This window comes from Oncorhynchus keta, chromosome 28, assembly GCF_023373465.1.
Source record: "Oncorhynchus keta strain PuntledgeMale-10-30-2019 chromosome 28, Oket_V2, whole genome shotgun sequence".
Lineage (NCBI taxonomy): Eukaryota > Metazoa > Chordata > Actinopteri > Salmoniformes > Salmonidae > Oncorhynchus > Oncorhynchus keta.
Genome location: NC_068448.1, coordinates 13,784,661 through 13,796,310, shown reverse-complemented (window position 1 = coordinate 13,796,310; position 11,650 = coordinate 13,784,661). Strand labels below are relative to the sequence as shown.

Here is an 11,650-nt window from a genome sequence, read left to right as displayed (position 1 = left end):
AAGAGGTAGTTGTTTGGGCTAAATTATAGGTGGGCTATGTACAGGTGCAGTAATCTGTAAGATGCTCTGACAGTTGGTGCTTAAAGCTAGTGAGGGAGATAAGTGTTTCCAGTTTCAGAGATTTTTGTAGTTCGTTCCAGTCATTGGCAGCAGAGAACTGGAAGGAGAGGCGGCCAAAGAAAGAATTGGTTTTGGGGGTGACTAGAGAGATATACCTGCTGGAGCGTGTGCTACAGGTGGGAGATGCTATGGTGACCAGCGAGCTGAGATAAGGGGGACTTTACCTAGCAGGGTCTTGTAGATGACATGGAGCCAGTGGGTTTGGCGACGAGTATGAAGCGAGGGCCAGCCAACGAGAGCGTACAGGTCGCAATGGTGGGTAGTATATGGGGCTTTGGTGACAAAACGGATTGCACTGTGATAGACTGCATCCAATTTGTTGAGTAGGGTATTGGAGGCTATTTTGTAAATGACATCGCCAAAGTCGAGGATTGGTAGGATGGTCAGTTTTACAAGGGTATGTTTGGCAGCATGAGTGAAGGATGCTTTGTTACGAAATAGGAAGCTAATTCTAGATTTAACTATGGATTGGAGATGTTTGATATGGGTCTGGAAGGAGAGTTTACAGTCTAACCAGACACCTAAGTATTTGTAGTTGTCCACGTATGCTAAGTCAGAGCCGTCCAGAGTAGTGATGTTGGACAGGCGGGTAGGTGCAGGTAGCGATTGGTTGAAGAGCATGCATTTAGTTTTACTTGTATTTAAGAGCAATTGGAGGCCACGGAAGGAGAGTTGTATGGCATTGAAGCTTGCCTGGAGGGTTGTTAACACAGTGTCCAAAAAAGGGCCAGAAGTATACAGAATGGTGTCGTCTGCATAGAGGTGGATCAGAGACTCACCAGCAGCAAGAGCGACCTCATTGATGTATACAGAGAAGAGAGTCAGTCCAAGAATTGAACCCTGTGGCACCCCCATAGAGACTGCCAGAGGTCCGGACAGCAGACCCTCCGATTTGACACACTGAACTCTATCAGAGAAGTAGTTGGTGAACCAGGCGAGGCAATCATTTGAGAAACCAAGGCTGTCGAGTCTGCCGATGAGGATGTGGTGGTTGACAGAGTCGAAAGCCTTGGCCAGATCAATGAATACGGCTGCACAGTAATGTTTCTTATCGATGGCCATTTATTAGTGTGTTTTTGTTTGACCCTCAGGAAGGGGGCTAAAGATGTGACTGACACAGGAACCAACTTTGCCACGATTCTAAAAAATGAAAGAGATATTTGAGACCTCTCTCTAACCAATTAATTGTACACAAGTTATGTTTTCAGTTTGTGAGTGTGTGATATGGGGGTGTAGAACAGGGAATGCGCCACAATTTTGTAGGAAACAGGTGGGGGGGGGGGTCTTTCGACTAGATAACACAGCCACAAAGTTAGATTCCACAGCTACAAAGTCAATAATGGCACAAAAAAATGCTTAATTTAGGGTTTGGGTTAGGCATAAATTTAGCAGTTTGGTTAAGGTTAGGTTTAAAGTATATTTTTAGGAAGATAAATTGTAGAAATGGGTGGGGTTTAGCTCTAATTATGACTTTGTGGCTGTGCATCATCATCATGAATTTTACAAGTGACACTTTGCCCTATGAAAGTACAATATCTTAACAATTTGACTGCTGACATGCATCAACAGTGGACTAATGAAAAAGATAACAAAAGACAGTATTTTGAGTGGATTTTCTCTTTAACTAGCAAAGACCCAGGTGAAGGTTCACCGCATTCAGTGTCCTACCTGAAATCAATCAGAGTGCACAAACAATTCATTCAAACGGACCAATAAACTCACAGTTCCAAGTCACATGATTGAAGTAAATCACTACTTCTAGGCTTTCACCTGTGTGTTTTTTGGCCTCAATATTTGTTTTGTTTGTTTGTTGTTGTTTTAGCTTAGGAGTACAAGGATTAGTCTCAGCTAATGAGTGGAAAGTAGCGTCTGCAACTAAAACCTACAAAATACCCTGACCTTCAACATTTGGAATCCCCTGTTGCCTTCCCTCCCTTGTTATCCACAATCAGTGTCTTGTGGGCCACACCTGTATATATCCAACATCATTCTCAAGCCGAAAAGGTTGCTTCCCTTCCTCAAGGCCATGGCTAGTCTAAACGATTTGAGTGCGAGGTTTTACTCCTACAACAAGATGTACAGTTATGAAATGCGACTCCAGAGCTTTGCCGATTGGCCTTTTCGTGAGGAATGTCAATGCACACCTGAAATGGTAAGATGAAGAACCCACCATTCAGTATCGCACAATGTTTCCTGTCAGTGAGGATGCTGGGGTCACCTGTAACTCTCAAACCCTTCGCTGTATGTGGGGTGTTCAGTAGTTACATTTATACACTGACTCCATGTGAACTACACCATGTTTTAATGTTTAGAAATGTCAATCATATTTTTTTAAACATGCTGATATGCTCATTTCATATCAGAGGAAAAAAATCTTTCAATTAAAGACTCACTTCTTGCAGCAATTTTGCACAGCTCCACAAGCCGTGTGCCTCCAGTTGAGAAACTAAACTTCCTCCCCAGTTAAGATTACAAACAGGTGTTCGGAGTATGCTAGATGGCTAATTGGCACAGGAAGCTAGCTACCCATGTCTTCTGTAAATAAGCAATGTAACATGGAGATGTGGCCTTGTGGGAACACTAACCCTATATATGGTCCTTCTGTAGCTCAGTTGGTAGAGCATGGCGCTTGTAACGCCAGGGTAGTGGGTTCGATTCCCGGGACCACCCATACGTAGAATGTATGCACACATGATTGTAAGTCGCTTTGGATAAAAGCGTCTGCTAAATGGCATATATTATTATTATTATTATAAAGATGTGTAGCATTAAAAAAATATTTCTCACTGTTTCCAAAACTACTGCAAGTAATGAGTTCATTTAGAGACGCGTCGGGGCGCTTACCAAAACTCCCTCGCCAATAGGTGCTAAAGACATTAGCGTCTGACTGGGGTAGGCTCACCTGATACCTTACATTTCAATGAAGGTCTGGTCAGAATGACTTTACTCTGAAATGACGGGCAGGGAGAAAAGAGGTCATGAAATGTAGGTCAAGCACTTATTTTCTACAGGAGAGTTTTACATAGACATGAATCAGCCTTCTGACAACTACATAACACCCTGACCCTCTCCAATATGTCCCTGGTTGTGCAGGTTGATTATGATCCAACAACCAACTCGTGATGCCCCTAGCTTTGAATCATAACTAGGACGAGTCTTGGGCAATTCAGTCACACACAGAATTGCCCAAGACAGATCCTAGTTACACTTTAGACTTGGATGATATTTGTTGGACTTTTATGAGTGGTTACACGTTAATGCTATTGTGTAAACTGCTGTGATTGCATTTGAGCCCTTCCTGGCTGCCCAGCGGATGGCTGTGTCCAATGTGACATGTGGAAATTTACTAAAAAGCAGGTGTTAGATTTTGTTTTGTCTGGTGCATTTTCTTCAGTCCTCCCTTGACCCTTACCCCTCCCTCTGCTTCTGGTGTTAAACTGTGTGGTGACAGCTCCCTGCCATGTTACTTAACAACTGACACGGCCACACCACATAGTCAGACCCCTACAATGTTACCACGTTGCTTAACCCTCAAACAGCCACGACCATAAGGGGTTCAATTTGATATGTATTTGTTGATGCTGTCATCCATCTCGTATATGTTATGAATTATATGTATTTTCAAAATACAAATTCCAATTTGTTGCTTAAGTTAGCTAGGTGGTCTAAGGCACTGCTTCTCATTGCTAGAGATGTCACCACAGACCATGGTTCGATTCCAACTGGCTGTGATTGGGAGTCCCATAGGGCGGTGCACAACTGTCCCAACGTCTGCTGTGTCCAGGAATGTTTTGTGAGCACTGACTATATAAACAAATCCAGACAAAGTTGTAATAAGTCATCACAAACAGTGTACAGTTTATGTATTACTGTCAATGCTTTTACACAATGTAGAAACATAATATTTCACATGACTTTGTAATTTCAATGACAGCTATTTGTATCATCACTAACTTTTATAATGAATGTATTTACAATGTTTACATGGGAGTTTCTAGGGCACAGCATGTGCTTCAGAAGTAGCTAGACTTCTTAGCCTATACTGGGCCTATGTCTTTAATAGATTTCTTTTTCTTTTTTCTCCTAAACTTAAGTTGAGAGTATCAAGAAAAAATGTAAATTCAGCAATGCTAGGTGGCTAATTGTAGCCTAGGGGTTAGGGGTAGGTTTAGCTGAGTAGTTGTTTAAATGCTAAAGTTGTCTGTATTGATTGGCCTACCATGTGACCTAACCTACACTTAACCCTGACCACATCAGAAATGTCTACCAGTAGAATGGTGCATTGGCTCATTTCATCTGCACCAGGTTGCCAGTTAAGGTACCTACAGCTAACCGTCAAACAGCCAGACAATTCCATCAGGCAGCCTTATCTCCAGGAATTTTCCCTGACCAGGACAAATCGTGCTCAAATTTGAGCCTTCTACCCACCATAGGCTTATGTTAGATATGTGACTTGCCAGTGTCTATTTGCAGATGGCGACGGCAGGGTTCGTCCACTGCCCCAGTGTGAACGAGCCTGATGTGGCCTGCTGCTTCTTCTGTCTCAGAGAGCTGGAGGGCTGGGAGCCTGAGGACAACCCCTGGTAAACTTGGTCCTTACACTAGAGTTATTATTGGTCAGATAAAGCTCTGTGCCTGAACTGTTTAAGAAACCAAGTCCTCACCATTCACATTGGATTCAATAGCATTATCGTTCAGTAGAAACGCTGTACCATTTGACATTTTGTATTATCAGCAAAGCCTTTCAGTTGTCTTGTTAAGTCTTAATGATCTACATGCTTCTGTGTTGTCTGTCCTCTGTAGGTCTGAGCATATCAAACGGTCTCCTAACTGTGGCTTCCTGGCCATGAAGAAAGACTTTGGGGAGCTGACTGTGGCTGAGTTCTATCACCTGGAGCAGGAGAGACTGCGTATCTACATTGTACGTCACCAATCCTATATGTATATAAACTCAACAAAAAAAGAAACGTCTTCACTGTCCACTACGTTTATTTTCAGTAAACTTAACATGTGTAAATATTTGAACATAAGATTCAACAACTGAGACAAACTGAACAAGTTCCACAGACTTGTGACGAACAGAAGTTGAACGATGTGTCCCTAAACAAAAGGGGTCGGGGGGGTCAAAATCAAGTCAGTATCTGGTGTGGCCACCAGCTGCATTAAGAACTGCAGTGGATCTCCTCATGGACTGCACCAGATTTGCCAGTTGTTGCTGTGAGATGTTACTCTTCCACCAAGGCTCCTGCAGATTCCCAGACATTTCTGGGGGGAATGGCCCTAGCCCTCACCCTCTGATCCAACAGGTCCCAGACGTGCTCAATGGGATTGAGATCCGGGCTCTTCGCTGGCCATGGCAGAACACCAACATTCCTGTCTTGCAGGAAATCACGCACAGAACGAGCAGTCTGGCTGGTGGCATTGTCATGCTGGAGGGTCATGTCAGGATGTGCCTGCAGGAAGGGTACCACATGAGGGAGGAGGATGTCTGTAACGCACAGCGTTGAGATTGCCTGCAATGATAACAAGCTCAGTCCGATGCTGTGACACACCGCCCCAGACCATGACGGACCCTCAACCTCCAAATCGATCCCGCTCCAGAGTACAGGTCTCGGTGTAACATTCATTCCTTCAACGATAAATGTGAATCTTACATCACCCCTGATGAGACAAAACCGCAACTCATCAGTGTAGAGCACTTTTTGCCAGTCCTGTCTGGTCCAGCGATGGTGGGTTTGTTCCCATAAGCGACGTTGTTGCTGGTGAGGACCTGCCTTACAACAAGCCTGCCTACAAGCCCTCAGTCCTGCCTCACCTCAGCCAATTGCGGACAGCCTCAGCACTGATGGAGGGATTGTGCATTCCTGGTGTAACTCGGGCAGTTGTTGCCATCCTGTACCTGTCCCTCAGGTGTGATGTTCGGATATACCGATCCTGTGCAGATGTTGTTACACGTGGTCTGCCACAGAGGACGATCAGCTGTCCCCCTGTAGCGCTGTCTTAGGTGTCTCGCAGTTCGGACCTTAATCTATTACCCTGGCCACATCTGCAGTCCTCATGCCTCCTTGCAGCATGCCTAAGGCACATTCACACAGAAGAGCAGGGACCCTGGGCATCTTTCTTTTGGTGTTTTTCAGAGTCAGTATAGGCCTCTTTTTAGTTTTCTTAACTGTGACCTTAATTGCCTACTGTCTGTAAGCTGTTATTGTCTTAACGACTGTTCCACAGGTGCATGTTCATTAATTCTTTATGGTTCATTGAACACGCTTGGGAAACAGTGTTTAAACCCTTTACAATGAAGATCTGAAATTATTTGAATTCGTAAAAATCATCTTTGAAAGACAGGGTACTGAAATGGACGTTTCTTTTTTTTGCTGAGTTTCTGTGCTGTTTCTTAAGACTTTTTTTCCCCCCAATGGGAACATTTGTCTTGGCCACACACTACTGCCATATTAAGAATAAACATCATATACAGGTAACTGCCAAAATAATAGAAACTGCAGTTAATGATGGATACAGTTGTGGTTCTTGACTTAATTAGGTAATTAACATCGCATCATGCTTAGGGTCAGATATAAAAATGCTGGGCAGACCATTTTGGCTTCCATGGCTAAGCCCGGATAGGATGACAATACAACCCTTCCACAAGGCACGAGTGGTCACTGACTGTTTTGATGCGCATTAAACAATGTGTACCATATGACATGGGTGTCTCAGTCACCAGATCTCAACTCTAATTGAATGCTTATGGGAGATTCTGGCGCTGTGCCTGAGACAGCATTTTCCTCCTCTAACAAAACACCAAATTATGTCATTTTTTGTGGAAGAATGGTGTCGCATCCCTCCAATAGAGTTCCAGACACTTGTGAAATATATGCCCAGGTGCATTGAAGCTGTTCTTGCTCGTGATGGCCCAACTCCCAATTAAGACCTTTTGTTGGTGTTTCCTCTTTATTTTGGCAGTTACCTGTGTATTTACCTGTAGATCGTATTCAAGGCAAATGCTTGCTGTAGAGTACTTTACCCTTGGAAGTTCTATGTAGACTCAGGCCTTCACTGAAAGTTATGATATTCTTTAGGTTTGAGCTATATTTAATACTTGCTGTCGTTTTTCAGTTTACTAATGTAGGCCTAAGCTGTTGTCATTTCTACTGTTGTAGAGGAAGACTATCCATTTGAAGATCGCCAATTTTCGAGATGAGGTGGAGAAAACAGTTAATTACATGAGGACGCTGTTTGATTCGGGATCTGTGATGTAGTTGTATATTTTAGCCTTGGGTGTTTTATCTGTAAATATTTTAGTGAATAAAGCTCTTCTATTTTCTACCGTGTTACATAATGTTTTAGAACTATTTGAATGCAGAATTGCATTTTACCACAAGGTGGCGCCTTCACACTGGTTGTATGTAGCCCTGTTTTCCAGTGGTGGGAAAAAGTACCCGATTTGTCATACTTTAGTCATTTTCTATCTGTACTTTTACTTTACACCATTGCTGTTTTCCAACATTGTCACAGACATGTAGGCTACTATAGCTCAGCTTCTCTATAGCCCACATGAAAGCATCTGGTTTGTGTGTTGCATTTAGACATTTTTCCTTTTGATTAGAATGGGAAGATTGCATTGACAACTTTGATCTGATCCTAGATTCACATTGCTACTCTGAGATACTTTCTGGACCGTAACGCCCCAGGGGCAAATGATTTACCTTTTTTTAAAGGCACAGATTAACCTTGGATTATTTTCCTACTTTTCTCCCCCAAAGTACTTGCCGTTGAGTTTTCCTGAATATGAGACAACCACAGTTTATTTTCAAACCTTGACCCTGGACAGATGGCCCCGAGCCCCTCCCTCTACACCAACTGTTGCTCTAGTAACATCTGTCACTTATAGGGGTGCGTTCAGCAGGGTGAGGGGTGTCCATGTCACTTGCATAGGGGTGTGGTGAGACGCAGGACACGAAGTGTGCACAGGGAGCTTAGGTGTTCCTGGAGAGGAAACTGTTGTAGCTGAATTGGCAGTTGGTTGTCACGGCAGCAGGAGATGCTGTAGGTGTGACTAGTATGTGAAAGGGGAGGAGGGTATTAGATGCTGTCCCACTGCCTTTCTGTAGTGGATTAATGTCTAACGCAACACACAGCCACTGAGCTCCAATCAGCTGCTTAATATCACTTTATCCAGTTGCTAGATTTGTATTTTTCTCTCATGTGATCTCACAATATAGTGGAACTTGTCTCTGTATTAGCCCACATTTCGAAACACTTTTGAAGTCTTGTTCTGTTAGGATGTAGGACTTCGTCAGCAATGGCCTAGTATTATCTGCAGCTTCTTGCATATTGTGTTTTACAATGTGATAACCTGTAAAACTACCAGCATAATAAAATGAAGCATACCCTAAAGTTAAAACTGCTGCAACCACATTCCCTAATAATACAGGTATATTTGTTTCTAATTAATTATCTGCTGCATTACTACAGTACTTTAGCACCACACAACTGCCGATTCATCCAGCAATGTACTACTGTTGCACCGCACCCTCTCCGAATAATCGATGCCCTCCACCTCTCAATGGATTTTAGGAACAATCCATCGCGTGCTCAATAGGCCTTGAAATCACCGTTTATATGCTTCGAGTGCAAGAACAATGACGACATACGTCCCTGCTGCGAGACTAACAGCACTTCTGGCGCTTTTAGCAGATTTAATATGCACGAGTTAAATGAGCAGATTTAAGAAAAACGACCACATAGGGGCGTGCTTAACTGTAGGCGTGTTATACCGTCAACAAAGTTGTAATTCTACATTCAAAACGTATTTTACTTCAATTTGAAATCAATGTCAGTGTTCCGTTTTGTGTGTGAGCCTTGCACAGGGCCAACTGCGGGTCGATGATAGCGCAGGTAAAGCCGAGTCTGGCAAGACAAGTCACTCGTCTGAAAGCGTTTAAAGGGATTATTTGGCACTGAGGAAGTTATTCGCGTTGTTGTTCCCCCACACACAACAATAATAAACCACTGAGCAATGTAATGAGAAACTTATATTTATTCATTTTAGATATTTGGTCAAAACGTAAAACCTGTCGCACAGGGAGGTTGATGGAATTGTAAAAACAAACTTTTCTGAGGCCTACATGTGTGAATAAATCATTCTAAATTGGACAATTTCAATGGTTCCTTTGGGGGCCTCCTATAAATAATGAAATTATACCAATTCTCCCAAACTGTCTTACAAAATCCCTTTCTGCCCTCCCAGGTCGCACTGAAACTCCCAACCACCCGATTTATTTGTAAGGTCTGTGGCTGAATCATGTTAATCATCAGGGTTGTGTCCCAAATGGCACCCTAATCCTGAACAGGACTCTGGTAAAAACTAGCGCACTATATAGGGAGGATCAGTCCTCCATTACCCACTGGGCACAGAAGTCCGTTCAATGTCTAGTTTTGATTTGAGTTGTCAACATGTATTCAACGTGAATTTTATGTCATTGGAATTAGGGTAGTTGGGTGGAATTAGGGTAGTTGGGTGGAATTAGGGTAGTTGGGTGGAATTAGGGTAGTGGGGGGGGACTAAATACCCCATTTGAATTTTTGCAAATCCAATTTGTGTTCCATGTTGATTCAATGTCATCATATTTATTTTTTACTTGGAAACAATGTTGCTTCAAGTCTTTACCGACTCATAAAGCTTCCCTCTAGACTTTAGTCAGGCTCCCCAACATCAAAACTTAGCCAGGTCGTTCAAGATTGAAATCGAAATTGGATGTCTATTCACGTCCTGAAGACTACAGGGAATGCCTTCAACCAGCTATCAGGACCAACCGTGAGTGCGATTCCCATCAAGTAGGTTTTGTGGAGGAGTGTAAATCCTTTGACTGGATCATGAAGTTGTGCTTGATCCCATGCTTGGACACTTAAACAAATATATATATACAATTTATTTTAAAAAGTACCTTTTTTTAACCCTATGCCAAATGTTTCAGGGTTAAGTGCCTACACTTAACCTTTAACTTGATGTTTTAGGTAACTAGAACTATACAGAGCAACTTTTTTTTTATTATAATTTTTTTTTTTTCATGCTTTGAGCAACTTCGAAATGTGACGTTTTGGAGAACATACAGTTGAAGGCGGAAGTTTACATACACTTAGGTTGGAGTCATTAAATAATTTCTTGTTAACAAACTACAGTTTTGACAAGTTGGTTACGGCATCTACTTTGTGCGTGACAGAAGTAATTTTTCAATTTTTTTTTTTTACAGACAGTGAATTATAAGTGAAATAATCTATCACAATTGCAGTGGGTCAGAAGTTTACATGCACTAAGTTGACTGTGCCTTTTAAACAGCTTGGAAAATTACAGAGAATTATGTCATGGCTTTAGAAGCTTTTGACAGGCTAATTGACATCATTTGAAACAATTGGAGGTGTACCTGTGGATGTATTTCAAGGCCTACCTTCAAACTCAGTGCCTCTTTGCTTGACATCATGGGAAAATCTAAAGAAATCAGCCAATGCCTCAGAAAAAAAATGTAGACCTCCACAAGTCTGTTTCATCATTGGGAGCAATTTCCAGGTACCATGTTCATCTGTACAAACAATAGTATGCAAGTATAAACACCATGGGACCACGCAGCCGTCATACCACTCAGGAAGGTGACGCGTTCTGTCTCCTAGAGATGAACGTACTTTGGTGTGAAAAGTGCAAATTAATCCCAGAACAGCAATGGACCTTTTGAAGATGCTGGAGGACACAAGTACAAAAGTAACTATATCCACAGTAAAACTCGTCCTATATCGACACAACCTGAAAGGCCTCTCAGCAAGGAAGAAGCTACTGCTCCAAAACTGCCATAAACTGCACATGTGGACAAAGATTGTACTTTTTGGAGAAATGTCCCCTGGTCTGATGAAACTAAAATATAACTGTTTTGCCATAAAGACCATTGTTATGTTTGGAGGAAAAAGGGGGAGGCTTGCAAGCCGAAGAACACCATCCCAACCGTGAAGCACAGGAGTGGCAGCTCTTTGCCACCTTCTCCTCCCTCCTGAATCCTCCCCCTCCCTCCTCCCTCTCTGCAGATGACTTCGTCAACCATTTTGAAAAGAAGGTCGATGACATCCGATCCTCGTTTGCTAAGTCAAACGACACCGCTGGTTCTGCTCACACTGCCCTACCCTATGCTCTGACCTCTTTCTCCCTCTCTCTCCAGATGAAATCTCGCGTCTTGTGACGGCCGGCCGCCCAACAACCTGCCCGCTTGACCCTATCCCCTCCTCTCTTCTCCAGACCATTTCCGGAGACCTTCTCCCTTACCTTACCTCGCTCATCAACTCATCCCTGACCGCTGGCTACGTCCCTCCCGTCTTCAAGAGAGCGAGAGTTGCACCCCTTCTGAAAAAACCTACACTCGATCCCTCCGATGTCAACAACTACAGACCAGTATCCCTTCTCTCTTTTCTCTCCAAAACTCTTGAGCGTGCCGTCCTTGGCCAGCTCTACCGCTATCTCTCTCAGAATGACCTTCTTGATCCAAAT

At 43.0% G+C, this 11,650-nt stretch overlaps 1 protein-coding gene across 1 annotated transcript; it reads left to right on the top strand.

Annotated features, from left to right (window-relative positions):
• Window positions 1–1,897: 1,897 nt before the first annotated feature.
• Window positions 1,898–7,444, top strand: birc5b (baculoviral IAP repeat containing 5b). The gene is made up of 4 exons (XM_035763829.2): window positions 1,898–2,272; window positions 4,594–4,703; window positions 4,924–5,041; window positions 7,281–7,444. Exons 1-4 carry the CDS (start codon window positions 2,147–2,149, stop codon window positions 7,377–7,379), a joined length of 453 nt encoding a protein of 150 aa, XP_035619722.1. The 5' UTR covers window positions 1,898–2,146; the 3' UTR covers window positions 7,380–7,444.
• Window positions 7,445–11,650: the final 4,206 nt, after the last annotated feature.